At 38.7% G+C, this 22,093-nt stretch overlaps 1 protein-coding gene across 3 annotated transcripts in view; it reads left to right on the top strand.

Moving 5' to 3' along the window:
• edil3a (EGF-like repeats and discoidin I-like domains 3a) overlaps positions 1-22,093 on the top strand; it is a 125,662-nt gene that overhangs the window by 38,894 nt on the left and 64,675 nt on the right. For all 3 annotated transcript variants that reach the window (XM_030738297.1, XM_030738295.1, XM_030738294.1), the window contains one exon: positions 6,178-6,306. In XM_030738297.1, the coding sequence (XP_030594157.1) occupies positions 6,178-6,306 (129 nt within the window). The remainder of the gene's footprint in view (positions 1-6,177; positions 6,307-22,093) is intronic.

Below are 22,093 nucleotides of genomic sequence, written 5' to 3'. Positions count from 1 at the left end.
TGACATTTTCATGGCATTTAGTCTCTGACAAGACAGCCTTCATTTCTGCCTTTCTTTGGATCTTCCTAGAAAGACGGTGGTCTTCAATGTGACCTCTCCTTTTGAGTGACATATTCCAAAGCATTTTGTTGCTGCATGAGTCTTACTACTTTTACCTTCAAGTGCATTTGTCTGACATTGTCAAATGCTGATGGGCGGAAATGGCAGAGTGGGAAGGGCACAGGAGAATAAAAGGCCAAAGACTCACTAAAAGCCCAGCCGTACGGCGGCTCACGCTGAGAGCCTTCATGTAATATTGGTGGTGCAGTGCCAACTTCCATCATTTGAGATGCAGGATGAATGCAGTGACCATGAGCCCACGAACCAGTGAAGCCATCATACAAAAAGGCTGGATTAAAATAGATTTGACACAATTAGGGCATATCAGATGTCTCGGCAATGTAGCAGGGTGCACATTCTGAGCTGAAGAGCTTAAATGTAAATTTCACACTCATAAGGCAGGTAAAATGTGTGTTTTTAACATTTTATGACAGGTTAACAACATGGTTGAATGCTTGCTTGTCACTGTTAGCTCATGACTGTCTAAGACGGCAACATTTAAACTGAATTTCAAAGTTGACAGTCACATTTTCATGTGTGTTTTCACACTCGTATTCTAGTTTTGTGATTTAAATTTTACCCCAATTTTACTTTTTTTTAAAATAAAAATTTTAAGTGGGTAAGTGTTGGTAAGCGCTACTGTCCAGAAGATCAGGTGTTGTGCGCAGATGTTTGTGGTACCAGATTAAAAGCATTTCCTCTTCTGTTGTAAACTCAGTTGGTCCAACATCTGGAGTTTCTTCCCTGAGGTCAACAGGAAATATGTCACATGGGAACAACAATACTGCTTTGCCCATGCTGCTCATGACCCCACATAATGATGTAGACTGTTGAGACTACGTGCACATTATAGCAATAGTGAGCTATCTCTCTTTTTCTTTTTTTTTTTACCCTGGATTTAGTTGTTTTTGAAACACTTCATATGTATCATTTGCATTTTATGAAACATAAAAAACATAAAACATAGTGAACAAAGGACTCTGGGTTCATTAATGTCCATATAAAGTCAACTGAGTCTTAATACCTCAAGAGTCACAGCTTCAACCATGATTTCTAAAACACACACACACACACACACACACACACGTTATTGTATGTGCAGAGCCTACACTACTGTCTCCCAAATGTCTGAATTCTTTATACACTTGGGGTGAGCCAGTACTTGTGACAGTTTTCATTAAAGATGGAAGAGAACATACATAGCCTTAAACCTGAAAATGTCAAATCTTTGTGATTGATCTGCAAGGAAACAAAGGATGCTTTCCTGTGTTTAACCATTGGTCAGGATTTCACAGCTGATTGATTGGCCTCTCTTTGCAGCCAGAAAAGAAATCACAATGCCCATGCTGGACACGACACAGGCTTGCATCAATCACTAAGCAAGTCTTGACTTGTACAGCAGGGCAGCGGCTAGCATTCACATTCCCAAGAAAGCTGCCAGTGTTTCTTGGGATGGTTACTTTTGATATGTAAAGGTCAAAGATTATAAGCTAGTCTGCTAAAAATGAAGTAAGTGATGTAATTATTTTGATTACTTCTATAACAAATGCTTTAAAATTGCCAGTAATGCAGAGCATTTGAATGAAATCATTGTCACTGCTGCTGAATAAGCTTTACTTTGCACAGTGACATTATGGCTCAGTCACACAGGCCTAGAGAGGGGTTGTGACCCCCTGTTAACCTTCACTTGACTTGTTGGCAAGTGGTTGCTGAAGGTTGTTGACTGTCACCAGGTGAAATTAGTCACAAACTAATTTAATTACACATTTTTCTCAGTAACTAACTAACTACAGTTACATTTATTTCCTAAATTATTAAAACTAGTATTAGTAATAGTCACACATAACACAACTCACACGTTGTGTGACGAAAACGTCCATTAATAAAGCACCATGTCCACTCCCTTGCTGTTTCTGGGAAAGTTGCTTCTTTTCTCCGTTGTGGCTGCCCCGCCAGAACTTAGTTCTTTGTAACAAAGGCCAGTTGTTGGAGGGAGTTAGGGATTTTTTTTTTTTTGTGTGTAGATTTTTTGTTTATAGAATAAAATAACACTTTCATTTAATAGAAATTCAAGAATTGAAAAGTTAGTTGAAAGGTTTTGAGTGTATAAACAGATTTTTTTTTTTTGTTTATGTTTATGTAACTATTACTTTCACAAGAAATGAGAAACTGAATCTAGTTTTGTTTTGGTTTGTGTTTTTGTAGGTTTTTGAAAAGTTGTGTCAGTTTCAGCCCACTGAGGACACACAAGTAGCTGTTGCAATTTTCATGTGGTGTTTTCCACTGGCAAGACAATTTGCACTCTCTCAGCTGAATAGTTTTTGATATTATATGCTGAGTGGATGTCAGATTTTTGTACGTGTGCTAATGTGATCTGGCATCTTATCCTGACTCACAACAGTTCTGCAGTCCATCAGTTTTTGGCTTATTTTCAACACATACCATATAAAATATGCAGCATTTCCGGCACATTGAGGTGTTTTTTTTTTCTTTTTTCTTTATTTTTTTGACAGAAATTTTGGAATCAAACATAGCTGTCATACTGAACACTCTCTTTGTATCCCTCTAACACACTAACTCAGAATCTATTCCCTCCCTCTTTTGTCTCTGTCTACCTCCTTTCGTCCACACTTTTTCTGCTTTATGCACTTGCCATTAGGGATGCTGTCAGTACAGCATGGTGCGACTATAGATCACCACATCAAAAAAGCCCTGAAATCTGCCCACCCAACCCCCCAACCCCCCCACGAACCCTCTCTGAAAGGTATTATACAAGCCTCTGTTCAACTGATTATCCACCACTCTGATTATTACTGATACACGTCCAGGCTTTGAAATCGCATGACTTCGATAGGATTATCTCATTTGGAATTCACATCTAGAGGCCTACTAATTCCAATGAGGGAACAATAATAGGCTTGGTAATGGTTTTTTTTTTTTTTTTTTTTTTTTTCTCAACTGACTTCATTTTGCCCTATTCATTGTATGAGCTGGGGCTAGTCTCAAATCGTTGCCCAGTTGATGTAGTAAACAATTTAAGGCTGAAGCTTTTTACTTGATGTTGTCAGATGTTGTGCTCATGGCTGTTAATTTGTCAAACTGACTTAAGAGGGCATGAGATTCTCACCCTTGAGACTTCTTCTTGTTTCCTATCGCTTAAAATGAAATAAGAGACCTGTCAAAGCACGGTTTCCCTGTCAACACTAAGATATGACTGTAAAATGACTGGAATAGAAATTGTATCACAAGATAGGAAACTCCTACAAGGACATGCTCATGGAAAGAATTTTGATTAGCTAGTTCTTGTGTCAGAAGACTTTTAGAAACTTTGGACTGCCGTTGGTTAGTTCTAGTAAATGACCGTGCTACAGAATTGCTTGGTCTGTTCAAGTGGTTGGAAATCTGATATATTAAATGACACTGAGAAAAGTAAAAGAAAAAATATGGGGTGGTACATCTTGTGTATAGAAGTAAATAAAGGATAATTATGGGACTCAATGAATCAAAAGTAGCCAATTTTTTTGAGTCACCTGGAATGCTCAGGTCTTGCTCTGCTATATACAGGTCATTTAAATGGTTGCCAGGTAGCACAATAGCATGATATTATTCATGTTATGTGGCTATAAATTAAATTAAAATTTTAGCCCATTGGTAGGTGGTTGCTAGACAACATGACAACATCATAATATGGGATATAGGTATAACCTTTAGGGGCTAAAGCTGCACCTGTGTGCAATACTTGGTTGCTGAACTTGTGATCCTGTAGGAGTTTGCAGACAGATGGTGATTTGGTGTTTTTCAGTAAGATTTAAATCATTACTTTTTAAGTTTCACATTAAATTATCGATTGACATTTCCGTAGCTAATGCTAGGGTGGAGGCGTGGGAGATGGGGGATGGCATGCATCAGAGGGCCTGGGCTGAATACAAGCCTGGGCTGCCACAGAATGAAGTCAGCATAAGTGCATGGAGTGCACACATTACTAGGTGAGGAATGAACATGCCCCATCAATCTGCAAAGTTTTGACTGCCTCAGTGCAGTCGTACAACTCAATGTATAAAAGATTAGACAGATATTGGCAGGTTTTTGAGTTATGAAACCCACACGCTTGCATCAGGGCGTCGTCATTTACATTTCGCCCCACACTGCAGGCTAGTCCATGAAAGAATTTGGATGTCACAATGTTGTGGGCATTGTCAAATAATTCATTCATTGCCGTATCATACACAGCACAGTAATAATAATTTTGAAACATAGCCTTAGTTATCATTATGGGTCACAAAGAGATACCATTATGAGGACAAAAAAAAGAAAAACAGCAACAAACACCAACAGAAACAATCATGCTCCAGCAGAGTTATTAATCATTACTGGCATAACTCTGAGGTTTGTTTTTTTTTCTTTCTTTTTTTTTATTGAAATTCTTTCTTTTGTTTGCTTAACCCCCAAAGCATGAATTCTCTAGTGGTGAAGCTTCCCAGTGTTCTCTGTACCCAAATATTGATGAGAAAACAATGGTAATGATGAATGGGGTTTTGTATACACAGCATGAATACATGTGCTTTGTGGCTATGAATATGAATTCCCTTGCAAATGAGTGTTTGGCTCATAAGAGCCGTTTGTGTTCTGAGCGGCACTGACCCTCAGACACGGTACAACATAAGCCTTTGATTTTCTGTAGGGATCCTGAACTGTTGTTATCTGTTCACAACATGTGATAACATTAACCAAATGGACTGATTGTGTTGGGATAGGTTTGGAATACAATGAAGTCATTAGCACAGCAATGGACACAATAAAACCATCCACTAATACAAACTTTACAGAAAACAGTACATTCAAATATCAATGAAATGACTTAAAGGATTGCTTCAGTCTTTTCAGGGTTTCAGGTTTTATTAGTAAAGTACATTTACAGCAATATTCAGAAATTAAAACGATGCTGCTGTGTGTTGGTGATGCTTCTGTGTCATAAAAGCACTTTGGAACACCAAAGGGCAATCAGGGTCTTAAAAAAAGCTATTACAGGCATTGCAGTTAACATTTTAATGCACACGGGAGCAAAATGAGAATTGAAAGGGACCATTTTGAAACATTTATTAGGTTTTTTTTTTTTTTTTTTTTTTACACCAATATATTTATAATTATTAAAGACAGCAAATTTGTGCCGGCCATTTTGCAGTATGTTCACAATTTCATACTACATCTTTTATTGTTAAGTGTGTCAGAGAATGGCTGGATGGCTAGTCTGTCCCTAGCATCCAGGGCAGCAGCAATACTTTCACAATGGCAATCACTTGAGCAATCACTGTTTCAGAGACTGCTATTTTACTCTGTGGACTATAAATGCAGTATACTGTTAATAACTATTCACCCTATTTTGGGCATGCTACAACACTAACTCTTAAAACTGGTGAATTGTTCACAAGAAAGTCCACTTTTCATTAATTAAAAAAAAATCTTACTCCAATTTTCTGTCTCAAATTGAAATCATTCCTCTAAGTATTTAGTCAAACAAAACAGATCTGGCAAAACTCAACTTAACTGTGTGAGCATGTTGGTGGGTATGTATGCCTGTTGCCGTGGGTATATTTCACTGCATAGATGATGGTGCTCTATTTTACCTTGCAGCTAGTCTGTCTTTTCGCTTAGCGCTGTGAGAATGAACCGCTGCCTTCCTGGAGGGGACACATTCAATGATTTCTAGACGGTGCCTTGGGCCGCCCTCTAGACAACAGACACCAGCAGCAGTCACTGAAAGCCAGACTCTCCCCACACTCCTTTCATCCTCAGTTTCTCCTGTCAAGCAGTTTTACTTAAACACCACCTCACAATGTGTACCTTATGTAGTAAAATTTTGTGTGTTATTGTGTGCTATTAAACACTGTAGATGTGTTTAATAGGACACCCATTGTTCCGTTTATTAGATCACTGTCTGGATAAATATCCCTAAGTATACTTTGTATGCTACACCAGAATGTTTGTACACTATTATCAGCTGCAATTTGCTCTTCATGTGCAGCTAAAAATGTAAAGAATGCAACCCATCATCAGCGTCTGTTTTCTTTTGCCATGCAGGTCCTTGCCATCCAAACCCTTGCCACAACAGAGGAACATGTGAGATCAGTGAGACCTACAGGGGTGATACCTTCATTGGTTATGTGTGCAAGTGTCCACCAGGTTTTAGTGGAGTTCACTGCCAACACAGTAAGTTGGACCAACCTCTTCCCTGTTCTCTGTTTAAAGTACCTTGAACTATCGCAGAATTAAATATAAATTCAAAGGATTTGCAAGACTTTGGAAAACCAATGTCTCTGTCTCCTTTATGGCATAACCATGAAGAATGATTGGTCTGTTTTATCATAAAGATTTTCTAACAGGTGTCAAATAATAACCTTGAGCAGCGAACAGATGTTGAAAAGCTGACAAAACGTAAATTCCTGGTGAAAGGACAAGTTCAGCAAAATGATAGCGAGTTCAGGAGAGAAAGGAAAAGCTGAGCTTGCTTCCTTTTGTTGAGCATGCTCTTAATAAAGGTTAGTGTCAGAGGGTTTTTGCTGCCTGTGAGATAATGCTCGACAGTATGTTAGACTGGGAACATTCTTTTCACCCTATGCACAATTTATGCTGTCTTTGAACTGACTTTTTGGACTCTTAAACGAATGCCCTGAAACTGGCCACAATGGTAGTCACTGCAATCATAATGTACAAGCACATTTGGGTGTGACCATTATCTGTCAATTTCTGTCGTTAACCTATCATTAAGACCTAGACATGTAATTGACAAATGCGTCATTGCAACTGTGTGAGTGTATTGCTGGCCTCCCCAGATTTTACACAGAAACAATACAGTGGCAAATCAGCAATATAGTTTTTCTTTGAACAGCAACATGTCCTGATTCACATTTCAAAGCTTGATTCAGCTGTTGTTTAGATCCAGTATCTGCTCACAAAAAATGAACAAAGAGCAATAAGTGTTCTGACTTTTAAAAAGAAGTCAAGTTCCTTTTTTTTCTCAAGTAGTCTGTTTCACTTTAAGTATTCTTAGTATTTAATGGTCTCAGCAGTTTTGCACTTTGTTTTTCACAACAAATATTAAAGTCAAGACTTGTGACAATAATACTTGGAGCAACTCTTACAAACATAGTCTGCTATTTACTAGTACTACTTAAACCAGGTACATTTGACTATTCATTTGAAAATGAATGGTCATACATGGTCAATGCGGGGTAGCATGGTGGTGTGTTGGTTAGCACCATTGCCTCACAGCAAGAAGGTCCTGGGTTTGAATCCACCAGCCAGCTTGGGGCCTTCTGTGATGTTTTCCCGATGTCTCTGTGTCTTCTTCCAGGCAATCTGGCTTCCAAAGACAATTACATTCATTAGGTTAATTGGTGATTCTAAATTGGCTGTAGGTGTGAATAGCTGCCTGTCTCTCAGTCTACCCTACCTCTTGCACTATGATGGCTGGGATAGGCTCCAGCCCATATGTGACCCTGAGTTGGATAAGCAGAAGATAAGGGGTGAATGAAAATACCAAATGTATCAGAAGACAATCAATACAAACCTTCACATTTTACTTTTTCGAATGGCTCCCAGGATTTAGAAATAGCATATAGCTTTATCTGTGTGTGCCAAATCTTGCTAAATCCCGCAGTATGATGTATGGGCCAAGTTCTGTGGCTTTCCTGCCTGTGTGTGTGCTTGGCTAAGCATTGTATTAGTCTGCATAACATCGTTGTCCTTCATCGCCAGTGTGCTTGTAAGTAATGTATCATGGTGCAAACTGTGTGGTGTGAAGGCTCCTTCTTAGTTTGTAAGAGAAAGGATTTAGAGAGGGAGAGAGAGAGAGACGCATGGAGAGGTGTTAACCAGTACCTAACAAAAAATGTGCACTCAGGTTAAAGAAGACAGCAATGTAGTTTTTAACTCATAAAAGAAATTGTTTTTCATGTTGTGCTGGTCAGTGTCAGGCACAAAACATAAAACGAAATGGAGTCAGTACATCAATGGTATGTCATTGTGTTTGTTCCCAGCCTCAATTGTGAGCAATTGGCTATCATTCATGTCATAATTCAGTTATTGTTTCCTATTATGCCCTAGGGTGGTGAGAAACTGATTTGATACAGTCTGAATACACATTAAAGTCTGAAAATTTTACTCATGGACAGTACATCTGGATGGCAGAGAGTCATGTGAAAGAGAGAAGAGAGGCATTAATAATCAAATCTCTCTCTGGATAATTCCTGCAATTAAATTATAAAATGACAGCTTAGCTGGATTTGTAATGGTAGGTTGTTGGCTTTAATGCATGATAGGCTTAAAGGTACTTTGTGTACCTTCACAATTTGCAAAATTTAACAAACATTTTTACCAGTTGGGGGCAGTATTTTATCAGAAAGTTTTAGTTCTTTGTATTTGCTGTAGTAAGAAAAAAAAATGCAGTATTTGCGATCCAGGTGGTTCAGTGGTTAGCACTGTGCCCTTCAGCAAGATGTTATGGGTCCAAACCTCCTGGTTGACTGGTAGATTTCTTTGTGTGGAGTTTGCTCACGCTGGTTCAAAGATATATACGGTACTGTATATTAGGCTAATTAGTAGTTGTGGATATGAGTCGTGTTAACCCCGTGATGGACTGGACATGTTGTCTCTTGGTCTATGACAGACCTTTAACCATAAATTGGACTAGCAGTTAAGAAAATATGAATAGATGGGAAATCCTCTAGTTACTAGTTCAGTAGATAGGTATGAAGTGTTAATCAAATCAGTTGATTGTATTACTTTTGCATGTTGATCCCCCCTGAATCTAAGCACAGGATTGTTTTAATAGATAGAAGCTACTGCTGAATATGCACTTTTAAAAAAGGCAAAATAATTATATTAGGCTAAGTCATCCATTGTTGTACGAGAATGTAGTTAACCTTTGGGGGCACTCTCACTGTTGTAAACTTTCTCTTTGTGCAGTTATTCTGTTTGTGCCACACAGATTCATAATGAGTTGATAATACTTGGTAATACTATATTGATCAGTATTATGCCCCAATTTGAGCAATTTTGCCGTTGCCATGTGAGCATTTTGAAACCGGATGTGACGATTAGGGGTAGATCTGCCCGTGAAGCTGCAATTCATTAGCTCTAAATTACAAGTCTGTATCCAATGAGCTTATCTTTCATAATCCTCTTCTCTGATACTTTGAATGAGCAAAATTTACTAAATGGACTAGTCACGATAAATGAGCAACTGAGACCATAAACTCAGCAGCAAAGTGTTTACAGAGGTCAAGGCAGAGGGCCATTTTTGAAATAGACCTCCATAGGACTGGAAATCTTTTTGCAAACACAGCTATTGCTCCCTGAGCCTTTGTGTGCTAGCTTTAAACATGTTCCATGTCTCGCTATGCTCCAGTTTTTCTTGTTTCCTATTTCTCTCATGTTGGATTCATGTCATAGCAGTTGTTTATTCCAATATATTGATCTATTCCAGTTTATTGATCTTGAAGAAGAGGTCAAATGTGACGTGATATTTTAAATCTTTATACTGTACTTTCTATATGTAAAAGTCATAGTTTCTAAGTTATAAGGCTTTTTGTCTTCAAGGTCAACTTAGTGATTTATTAAATTGACCATGAAGACCTTGGTGGATGTAAGCCAAATTTTAATGGATTGTTAACATGACCCCACTCTGCACCTTTACAAAGTTTTATCACAATTCATTGAAAACTTTTCAAGCTATTGCGTTTACATACAGAATGGCACGTATGCACTCACACAAATACTACCAAAATCATAACATCCTTGGCAGAGGTAACCATGCAATTATTTAGTCTTGTTGGGCAATCTGACTGTTGTTGTGTTTGAATGAAAATCACTGATTGATGATTTTCACTTCTGATGATATTTCAAAAAATACAAGATAAACCTGTAATTTGTTTTCATCTGTTGATTCATTAGTCTCCCATTCATTAGTCTTTTAAGCTTATACCTTTTGGAACCCCTATTTCTGGTGATTTTGAAACATTAAATGGAATTTTTAATGGAGCAACCTTTTTACTTTGTATTTTCAGTTATTTTTTTTAGATGTATTCAGGATATTGGGTTAAGGTAACCTGATTTTAGCATCGTACCATAATTTAGAAGTACTGTTACAAATGAGTGTTTCTTTTGGAGTTATTGTGTACTATACTAATATAAGTTTTACTCTTAATATGTCATTGCTATGTCATATCAAATCCAAAACACTTTGCACTACATTATCTGCTTGTTGTTCTAATTTTATGAAGTAGAGAAGTGAGGGATTGTCAAACAGAGGTGGCAATGGTGCAGTAAGTACAAACTGTTTCAGTTGTTGGGGTTGTACAAATTCTCTTTTTTGTTATTATTTCTTGATGACTTTTTTAATTTCTTTATTTTTAGAATTTAGCTGTTACTTACTGTTCCTGAGGTGATGAGATTTTCACATAAAGTCAGATGTTCAAGGATCACAACTGAAGGTGATGACAGTGTGCTGGCACACTAACTGCGCATTTACAGTAAACCAAAGTTTGGCAAGCCTGAGTTCACACAGACGCTTCATATGAAAGTAAATCATAGAGTATTTTGTTCCTGGCCTATCAATGTGATTTTTAACATGCTTGTGTCAGGTTGAGTTTTAAAGCAATTCTGCATTGATGGTAATACTGTTTTTTTTTTTTTTTAAAGCCATTTAAAAGCTGTTTTATTCTAAGTCTCAATCTCATTTGAAAATCATGGCTTTCTTTTGATAAGTGTCATCGCTTTTATTATTATAGCCATTATCATCACAAAGTCATTCATCTTTCAAATAGTGTGGCGTCATGTCCCTGTAGTGACAGGAGAACAAATGCAGCCTTATTGGGCAAGTAGCCAAGCGCTGTAATGAGCTGTCATAGTGTGAAGATTGGGACTGATTGCCTCAGACGTCATGAGGTTGCAGATCATTTTTAGGGCACACGTTCTCAGTCGATCAAGGACAAATGTTGTATAAACTGCTGTAGGTATTATTTTTTTTTTCACTTGTAAATTTCTACTGTAAGGTCTCATGATAAACAGTCTTGGGTAACATATACACTTTGTGTTTAGATTGATGTAACAACAAGTTGATGTAATGTAGTGATACCAAGTCCTGTTTTGGAAGGAGCCAAAGTTAAATGCAGTAGATAAACTACTTCAGGTGAGCCAGTTTGTTATTCAAGCAGAAATGTGCCGCATAAAGGCAACGACAAAAAACAAAGATTGCTGTTAAAATTAACAAGTTAATTGGGCTAAACTGTCTCTTGGATGGCAAGTGTTCACTTTCTCATTCGATCTTCCTCCAATCTTTCATAGCCTGCAGGTCCTTTGAGTAGATGCCATCTTGTGCTCATGGATCGATATGTTTCTTTGCCTTTCTTTCCTTTCTTTCTATAAGACACCGACAGGGCAGGATTGATTGGGGGGGGTGAAATGCTTTACTTATTTTTATGCAGCTCGTGTATTTGATCATGTATCAGCGGCTGCTATAATGCTAGGCCTGCTGCCTCACAAGCCTCTTGCCACAAGATTATCAGATACTGTGTATAACTGTGGCCTGATGTAAAGTCGCAGAGACCCATTAGTGTTAGTCAGTTCACCTGGGGGCCTATCCGAGATTGTCTTTCATCAGCCCATGAGGAACAAAAGAGACTCCATAGCACACTCTGCATGTTATGCTTGGTACCCCATTTATTGACCTGATTATGTGTTGTAGCTGTTAAGGAGGTATTCAGAGATGATTACTCACTCCTTTCTTGTGTCTGTCCTCAGACTCTCCACCTTCCCAGTTTCATTTTATAAAACGTGAGAAAAGAGGTGACTTTTTCACCCTCATCTGTTTTTTGTGGTCAGTTTACTCCTTAAGATAATCGCACTAAAACAAATGAGTGCAGCACAAATGAATGAAGGACAGTGGGGTTTTTTTGACTACAACAACAGCTTGTGCTTGTCACTTCCCTTCACCTTACTCGCGCTCCGGTTACCTGCCACTGCATCGCAGGAGGTGAGTCTATAACTGCACATCTACAGTATTTCGTGATGGCAGAGAGAGGAAAATAGAAAGCCTCCCGTAGAGACCACTGAGAGAGTACAGTAAGTGAGGTAGAGAAAGTCTGGTGGGCTCTCACCAAGATTGAGGCAGCTGTTATCTCCTTCAAATTGTGAGACTGCGCTGTTAAAGTGGCTTCAGCAAAGATCACAGTGACACATGAAGACTTCCTTTGCCTTTTGTAGCTGTGTTTAAATGCTCAGGCTTAAGCAACCAACATAACTGTTTTCAAAGAGCTATGGAGATGGTGGCTGTGGCTCAGCCGGTAGAGTGGATTGTCCACTGATCAGGAGGTCAGTGGTTTGATTCCCAGCTCCTCAAGTCTGTACGTCAAAGGTTCCAGATATGCACACGTATATCTACAAGATATGTTTTATTTAAAAAAAGAAAGAAAGAGAGAAACATTAAAGTAGGTAAAATCATATGAGCAAGCACCGAGTTCATTAAGAGATCTACATCCAGTGTGCTGGGGGTTTGCTTCTCATTGACACTGACAATTCTGTCACTCCTAGAACTGCCAGAAGTGCCAGGGACTGTGTGAGAGTTAACATGTGGACTGTGCATGTGCTTCTTCACTCTTTTTCTCCACAGTGAATTTTATTTTGTTAAATACAAACTTTTCTAACCAGTAAATAGGCCAGTATTTCCAGCAAATGATGCTCCAAATTGTCACTGTGTCCACAAAATCAGCTTCACAAAGTACAGTTCCTATTTTGATTATCGCTCCGGGAGACTGCATACAGAAATCCACTTACTGTCTCAGATCATATAAGCAGTATAGCTGAATTATGTTTAAGGGCGGATTTTCGCTTCAAGTTAAAAAAAAATAAAAATCATTTTTGGAGGGGCAGGCTTAGTTAAATGGATTAAGCTAGATTTAAGTACAACTTAAGCTGGTGAAAAAGTTTATTGAAGAAAAACTTGGTAGAGAGGGAGAAGAGATACTTTGTCCATAGAAAGTTAATCTATTTTCAAAATAAACAGAGGCATGGAGTTAGTCACAGTGCCCGAGGTCTGTACTTGTAGCTATAAATCGGTCTCATCTTAACAGCCTCAGAGTTACAACATGCTTGAAATTTCACTGAAATTATGCTAATCTGCACCACAGTTTTATTTTTATATGAATAAATTAGCATGACTAACTTTCTGCACCACTTTGTTTTCTCAGTATAACTTGTATCTATGCTCAAAGGATGAAGGACTTAGGCAAGACATTTAGCACACACACGATTGCTATTTGTGCTGCTTTATTTCAATCTGCTTGTCAATATAGCAGCATTTCACTGTTTTTGATAAAGTTATTCTGGCAAATTTTGTGAAATTCTTCCCAAGGCCATCATTGTATCAAAGATCTAAAAAAAAAAAAAAAAAACGTCCCCCACCACCAATGAAGTGGCCTCAGAATCACTGTGAACACCGCCAGCCTCGAGCTTCTCCCTACTGTTAGATTGCTGTGATGTAGAGCTGTGTGGAGAACACAGCCATTTCCTGACATCGTCTCAACATTACATTCACAGTCCCACAGCCCACCCACTGCTCTCAGTCTGTGGCTGGAAAGCTGCATTTACAGGCCGAGATGAGTGTAGCGATTCCTGGGGGAAGGGTCTATAAGTCCAACAGGCATTCAAAGAAGTGACCTCAAGCACAGAGCCAAACCGACAGACGCCGATGATCAGCAGAGAGCGTGCCTGTAGATCAAAATACAAAGATTGGTATGCCTGTGGGCCAGCAGTCGTTTTGTTTCGGCTTACTGCACATTTGGTCTTTTTTTTCCCTTTAAGCATCAAACAGCAGAATTCCTCTATACAGACATCAATCACTGAAGTCAGTACATCCAACATTATGATGACTTTTATGTTCTTCTGCTTTTGTGTGAATAAATACAGATGAACGTCTAAAACAGTGGAGTATATGAGATTTAAAAGCAAAAGAGAACATCTGTATCATGTGTTGTGTGCCCTATATTGTTTTTGAATGCTTTTGAGGGAGGGAAACAATAAAGGAAAAATAGACAAAAGAATAGCATGCCATACACAAATAGTGCATGTGTTTAGGGGCATGAATATGTTTTACATAGTCACATCGTGGCATCAGCTTTACTTTTGGAGACAAAAAGCAAATGCCTATAATCAGAGATCATTAAATGGAGTTAGAAAGACTTAGTTTAAAGCTTGGGTAGAGTTATTTTTAGCTTATTGTTAGCACCTGGGAAGCAGTAGTTATGGTTAGGCTAAGTCTCCAGAATATGGTCATAAGTTATTGTAATGTCCTGAAATGATGTGTTGGCTGTAGCAGACTAGCTTTCTCTTACACTCAGTGAGTGTGACAGCGGTTTCTTCATAGTGTCACCTGGTGAATAAGCCATTCCTGGGGCTTCTGTGTAAATGGTGTAGAAGAAGCAGATGTGTAACCAACATTGGCTTACTTGACAGATGTGTGATTATTTCCATTGTTAAAGTAGAACATTCACCACCTTCTCTATAATGAGGTTCCAATTGGCATGTAAGGAGGTTTCAGTTAAATCCAGATTTGGGGAAGCTCTCACCTACTTTAAATTGTTGACAGTTTTCATTTCCTTTTTGTCATGAAGGCATGTCAGGCATGTTGCCTTAACAAAGGGTCACATGCTACAAGCACAGAGGCTGTATGTGCAAATGTAAGGTATGAAACACGAGAGTTTTATAATGTGTTTAAGAACTTTATTACAAACCTGAGTTATTCATATAGCTTCAGAGGGTTTTGGTCAAATGATGCTATTCCTGCTTTTCCAAATAAATAAATAAAAACAACCTTTTCTGTCATTGTTTTTAGGCTATAGAGCGGGAATACTGTAACTCACTAAGAATAAAAGTGCAGCATGCTTGAGCAACTGACAGTTGTCATGTACAACAGACATGCTTCCAAGCACCAAGCAGATAGGTTGTTTGGCAGATTTGGGTCAACTAGAAAAGAAAGATCTTTATTCTCTGAAGAGAAAATGAAATGAGTAGATGTCTAAACTAACTGTGGACTGTCTAAAGCAGGGGTAGGCAATTAATTTTTTCCAAGGGGCCACATGAGAAACTGGGATTGTTGTATATAGCCACACCAATAAGTTGAACTCAATTCTGCTCAAAATTGGTATGGCCCTCCACAACAATTCCAGGTTCACATGTGGCCCCATGGGAAAACTAATTGCTCACCCCTGGTATAAAGGAACCATTCTCTGTATGGGCTTTGGCGTTTATATAGTCTGTGGAAGTTATGCAGCTCACTGCATGTTGTGGGATGCAGATATGTTTTGCGCACATGGTAAAAACCAAAACCTGTGAGTGTCTTCATTGCTGTAGCAATAGTAACACCAGTGATAGAGGCAAAACTGTTTCCTCTTATTTGTATTTGGCAGTGTATGTTAGAATATGAGCATAAATATAGGCTACATTTCGTGTGCGCTGTTGACATGCAAATTATTTTCTCTGTAGTAGAAACTATTTTCACCATTTTGTTGGGTAAATCCTGGCATTACATCTAATTTAAGTCTCGGTTTTATAACACTACTTTGTTGAAGGTTAATACCATTTGTGTCTCCCTGCAGTGTGCCTCAAAGGGCCTCTATTTGCAATGAACATATAGGTGGGTGGAAAGATAGTTTTCCTATAGAAGAGCAATGATTTTCAGCAAGTGGTGAATAGATTTCTTGTATACCTGGCCCAAGAAATCAATATATATTGACTATATTTTGACTGCCAAAACCTCTGAGTCATATAATTTTATTTTATTATCTTTTTCTTTTTGTAGTAAGTGGAGATGTTTTAGGGCACTTCCATTGTTAATGGACTGAATCTGCAATAGAGATTTAGATTAGCCTAAAGGAAGATTTTACACAGGTAGATAGTAGACAGGTCTACTTATAAAGTGGCACACCTGTCACACACTTTGCAGTATTGTAAACTACTGTAATAAGACAATAGATGTATGTTATTGTTGATAGTTTCTGCTCAGCTTTATGTGCTTTTTTGGTTAGATTTCATTGCACTTTGTTGTGTGTGTGTTGGCATACTTTTACAAAGGGAAACTCGGCCAAAGATGAACCTTGTGTTTGAAATGTCTATGTCCTCAGGTATCCTGCTGTCTCTCTCTCTCTACATTCCTTGAGGAGCTGACCCCATCTTGCCTCTGTCAGAGGGCAGTTTGGATAACAAGCTGGGGAAACAAGCTAGAATCAAGGTGTTTAGGAGCACTTTTTCTGTGCCACTGACACCAGTATTTTACTTAGCCTTTACTTAGCTTTCTGTTTGGTAGATCAAACTGACTATCAAACTGTTTTTCCAGTCTTGTCAGTGTTCATTTTATGTATGTTCTTATGCCCTCATCTGTCAGTGCTCTGGCCTGTGGTATAATTGGTCTGGTTATATAATTGTGATGCGTCACATTTTCCATATGGCTTCAGTAAGAACTCACTTTTGCAGATCCTTCGAAATTAAAATGCCTGTAGAAATATATTTTGAGTAAAATGACCTGTCCTTGTTAGCAAGCTGGTGTTTTGCCAGCTGTTAAAACAAATCATAATGCCACAGAATACCTTGAGGAAGGCGAAGCTATATAAAATTGTCAAGCTAGTGGCCTGAAGTGCCGTAATGTTAGGAAAACACAACCTTCTAGGGAAAGGCCAGCAACACATCTTATAAAATGTGAATGTGTAGTGTTTCAAATGGCAATTTTTTTTTTTTATGAGTCACAAAGTTTAAAAAAAAGAATTTAAATCAATACAGATATATATATATAAAACTAAAGTAAATGCATAAAAAGCTGAAGAATTTACAGAATCTGCAGACTTTAAGTGGCATCCACACAGGAAGTGATTCACAGTGATATGATGACCAGAGACCCGAGAAAGTCAATGACAGTTGGTGACTTTAAGTGACAATGGGCAAAATATCCACTGGTGACGTGCAGCTACAAGGCGAGGCGAGTGACTGTAGCAACTACCAGTGAGAGGGTAGGATGCCATTTTTTGACATGACACAGGGTAGTAAATACATCAAAGGGTTACCAGGGCAAATGGAGCCTGGAAGGTCTGCTAGAGACCAACAGTTGCCTACATCCATAAACAGTATTTGGAGAGCATTTCACAGCTCAGGTGCCACAGCTTCAAAAGCTCAAAAGAGGTTTTGTCAGGACCAGTATTTTCTTCACTTACTATGTTGAGATTAAAAGAGAAAATTCCTTGGAACTGGGTGTTCTGAAAAAACAAAACACACGCACACACACACACACACACACACACAAAAAAACAGGTGAAAAATAATGAGATGGGTATAGCTGCAAAAATGTTTAGGCATTTCTAGTTTGTTTTTTTCCAGCCCTGTGCACCCATTCACCTGGTTTATGTGGAGGAGTTGTTAGTGAGCGAGCTGTTACCAGGGCCTAATTGTGTAAGGCTCCCTCGGTCAGTTGAGCTGCGTTGGCGCCTCCTGGCCTCTGCAGTAAAGATGGGCCATGTTGGCAGTTGGCCAAAGCATAAATAGAGATGCAATTCCAAATCCCAGATGGCGAAAATAGTCAGACTCCATTCTACCCAGGGCTTTTGGCTGCTACTGCAAGCCCAAACAAAACACTGATAAATGTTGTGCTTGACTAGAGCTACATTATTTCAGGATGGTCAGCGTGGGCCAAATCAGTGTCAGTGTTATTTTTCTGCAGGTGAAGTTCGTTCAGTGTAGCGCATAAAAGACGTTAATGGTGATGAGAAAGTGCAATGTGTAAAGCATAGCATGGGGATAATACAGTTTTCTTTTTTTAATCATAATTATGATTTGGCATAGAAGATGTTATATAGATGAATAAATGATAGTACTTTTTTTTACTAAAGCAGTCATGGAACCTGATTGTGGTCTTCTTCTGATCGTCTACTTCACAGACTGGCACAAAATTTAGTACAAGCATGGCTTCCAGATTAATTTGGTAAATGTCTGATTTTTTTCCCGTTAGCTACCATAATAATAATAATATGATGTTATGATGGATCTTAACACAAAAACAATAAAAAGACACCTAAGAAATATTTGCATGTATGAATAAATTAAATCAAACATTTGGAGGAATGAGGAAAATAACAGTGGCTGTAATAATACAAAGCCAAGTAGGGTAATAACAACAGTAACAACACCTCCTGTGTAGTAGTACATGGGATATATCAGGAGACAGCATACTACTATGGGGGAAAGAAATAAGCATGGTAATTTGTCTTTATAGCTTAAAGAATTGAGGTTGTCAGTGATGTTAAGAGAAATAGGGAAATTGCTTGGGCCTTCCCCAAACTGTTCCCACAAAGTTGAAAGTATAGGACTGTCCAAAATGCCCTGGTAAGATGAAGAATTAAGATTTCCTTTCACCGAAACTCAGGGGCTCCGGCCAGCCTCAGAAAAAAGCCCAGTAGTATTATAGAATAGAATAGAATAGAATAGAATAGAATGCCTTTATTGTCATTATACAGGATGTACAATGAGATTGGAGGGCCACTCCTGTTCAGTGCCATGTACAGAAAATCAAACTCTCTAAAATAAAAATATTATAAAAATATTATAATCTAGTATGATCAATATAATCAAGAGATATACAGAAATATACAATATACATACATTGGTGCATCTGTACATTGTAAGAAAAGTAAATATGTGTATACATATAATAATGAAGATGATGAATATTGCACTTGGTGAATGAATATTGCACTAGTGAATGAATACTGGATATTATACAATATAGGAATGTCAGATATTGTTCAGTATGAATAATATAGTATTGCACAGTTACAGCGGGTGAGTGTGTGAGTTCAGGGTGGTGATTGCTCTGGCGAAGAAACTGTTCTTGAGTCTGTTTGTTCTGGCTTTGATGCACCTGTAGCGCCTGCCAGAGGGCAGCAGGTCAAACAGGTCAAAGCCAGGGTGTGAGCTGTCCTTGATGATGTTCCTGGCTCTGCTGATGCAGCGGGAGGTGTAGATGTCCATCAGGGAGGGGAGAGGGCAGCCAACGATTCTTTGTGCTGTCTTGACTACCCTCTGAAGCCTGACCCTGTCTGCCTCAGTGCAGCTGCCGTACCATACTGTGATACAGTACGTCAACAGGCTCTCAATGGATGAGCGGTAGAAGGTCAGCAGCAGGTTTGAGTCCAAGTTGTTCTTCCTGAGGACCCTCAGGAAGTGAAGTCGCTGCTGAGCCTTCTTGATAACAGCTGTGATGTTATCTGACCAAGAAAGATCAGCAGAGATGAGGACACCAAGAAACCTGAAGGTGTGGACCCTCTCCACATGCTCGCCGTTGATGTAGAGGGGAGCTGGGTCAGTTATCCTTCTTACACCAAATTTTACAGTTGGCACAATCCAGTCAGGCAGGTAATGTTTTCCTGACATTCACCAAACACAGGCTTGTCCATTAGACTGCTAGATAGAGACGTATGATCTGTCATTCCACAAAACACATTTCCACTGCTCCAGAGTCCGGTGGTGTTGGGCTTTACGCCACACCATTCGACACTTGGTGATGTAAGGCTCACATACAGCTGCTCGCCTGTGGAAACACATGCCATGAAGCACTCTTTTGTGCTGATGCTGATGCCAAAGGAGGACTCAGCTATTGACTCAGCAGAGCGTTGCCCACTTTTATTTGCATTTCTCTTCACCACTCGGTGACCGTGATCTGTAAGTGCAAGTGGTTTGCCACTTCATGGCTGAGTTACTGTGGTTCCTAAATGTTTCCGCTTCGCTGTAATGCCACTTACAGCTGATTGTGGAATATCTAGGTAAGAAGAAATTTCAAAAACCGACTTGCTGAAATGCTGGCATTGTCCACCTGGTGTAGCTTTGTTAATGAGCTTTAGCATGTCATCCCTGTTGGTTGGTGGTATCATGCTAATTAGCCAAGTTAAAGCTTGCTAAAACAAGGCATGCTAATCTTAGGGCTATAATTTAAAAAAGTTAAAGTGAAATGGAACTTATTTATTTTAATGTAGGGAAGGGGCCTATTATTGATTATGAAGAAATCAATAATGGATCTTTCATAAACATACATAAACAACTATGAGTAGCCCAGTTAAGTAGATATCACCAGAATCACTTAATTTTTATTTGTTCTGTATAAACAGATGTTGTTGTATTTTTTGTGACCTTGTAAGTAGATCTAAGAGCTGAAAGTAGCCTTGTAAGAGTAGATGTCTCGACTGATTTTCCTTCTTTGCCCATCACCTCCTTTTACCTTTTACATTCATGTCATTTAAGCATTCTAGCAAGTGTACCTGGGTAACGTTAAGAAGCTTGTGGATCAGACTCTTTGTTCAGAGTTTCATCAGTATTCCCCTCACACATCTGCTGTGGAGGCTCCATCTGTAAGCTTAAAATGACACTTAAGGCCTTACTCTGAGTGTCATTCTTCCTCCAAGCTGAGGGCTCTTCACATTCTGCACATCCCAGCTTCGGCAGAGCCCCCCGGTCTGCATATCTTCAAAATGATGAGTGTTTTGCTTCTCAGATACTTAAACCTCTGCAGTGCATCCTAAGATACCTTTTCAAGGGCTTCTGGAGTGCTGCTGTGAATAACTTCTCAGTAGGCTAATCCCACTTCAAAAAACATGTCCTTGGAATACACTGTTCTTAATCCTGCATTCACAGCCTCATGCATCATCATCTCCCCTGAAACATACAGCATGTGTGCACCAATGTGAAAACCAACCTAAGTTTTTTTTTTTTTTTTGAAGAAAAAAGACATCGATAAAATCAGTACGCTACTGAGATCCAAATAACGGAATCTCAACTTTATTACTGTGAATACACATTCCAAAGATGCGTCGGATGAAGTTTCACTTTCAACTGGTTGAGTGACTTCATCAGACCCTGAATAGAAACCCTGTCTTTTGTGCTGATAGTCACTTCACATGGTTAAGAAAAGGATAGACTGACAGCACAGATTGACAGTGGAGACAGGCACTTCCTTGTTCTGTCTTCTCTCTCTGACTCAACTTGGAGAGACAGGGCTTGTCTTTGCTTCATGTAGTGTGGACTAGACACATTTCACTGGACTGGGACTTTTCAAATCCAACATCCTAAGAATGATCGTCTGTATACAAAGATGCATTTCTGAAGACCTGTATGTGTGTGTGTGTATGAATGTGCAGTTTCTCAGTATACATAAATTCAAGTTGAAAGGCAGGCCGAAAAATAATATCATGTATTTTGACTTTATAATTGGCATAACAGTTAAGCCTCAAATTTGCACATAAAACCCACTGTGGTGTAACTTTCCCAGTGAAATATGAGCAGATTTCTAACATAAAAAACAACCACGCAGAAGATGGAATACATAAATTTTCACAAAAGTAAGCGAGAGGATTGCATTCCAGTTGCAAATGGCTGTGGAAGAGCAGCGTGAGTTATGACGTTCTTATCAAAACTGAAGTAGTGTTGTGCTTCTAGCAGAACCTGCATCATATATAATATTACCTTAAGTACATCTGTTGCTACCGAATGATAACATTATCTACTGCTGCTGCTGTATGTTCTTGAGTTGAAAACTATATACATATTACCATCATTAGACTTAAAATTCTTGTTCTTGTTACTTCCTTATGGCTCTGTTGCATAGCTTGTAAACTAATGATATTAGTATCTTACCCCACTCGTTAAATGTTTTCTTTTCTTTTTTTTTTAGTCCTTGACGGATTTATTATATCCACCCATGGATTGTAGTCTATTTTCAGTATCAGATCAAACATTTACAGGACGACTATGAATCACAAGATATCAGCAGCAACAACAACCTGTCCCAGAGGAGCTCTAACCACTATTATGAATAGCATGATTACTTCCAAGAAAGTATGAGTGTCCAAGGTCAGGGGTTAATTATGTGGCAGGCATAAACAACCAGTGATCCACTTAATTGCTGTCG

The sequence above is a fragment of the Archocentrus centrarchus genome, chromosome 9 (assembly GCF_007364275.1).
Source record: "Archocentrus centrarchus isolate MPI-CPG fArcCen1 chromosome 9, fArcCen1, whole genome shotgun sequence".
In the NCBI taxonomy this organism is placed as follows: domain Eukaryota; kingdom Metazoa; phylum Chordata; class Actinopteri; order Cichliformes; family Cichlidae; genus Archocentrus; species Archocentrus centrarchus.
The sequence above is the reverse complement of the archived record's forward strand: the minus strand, read 5'-3'. Positions and strand labels throughout refer to the sequence as shown.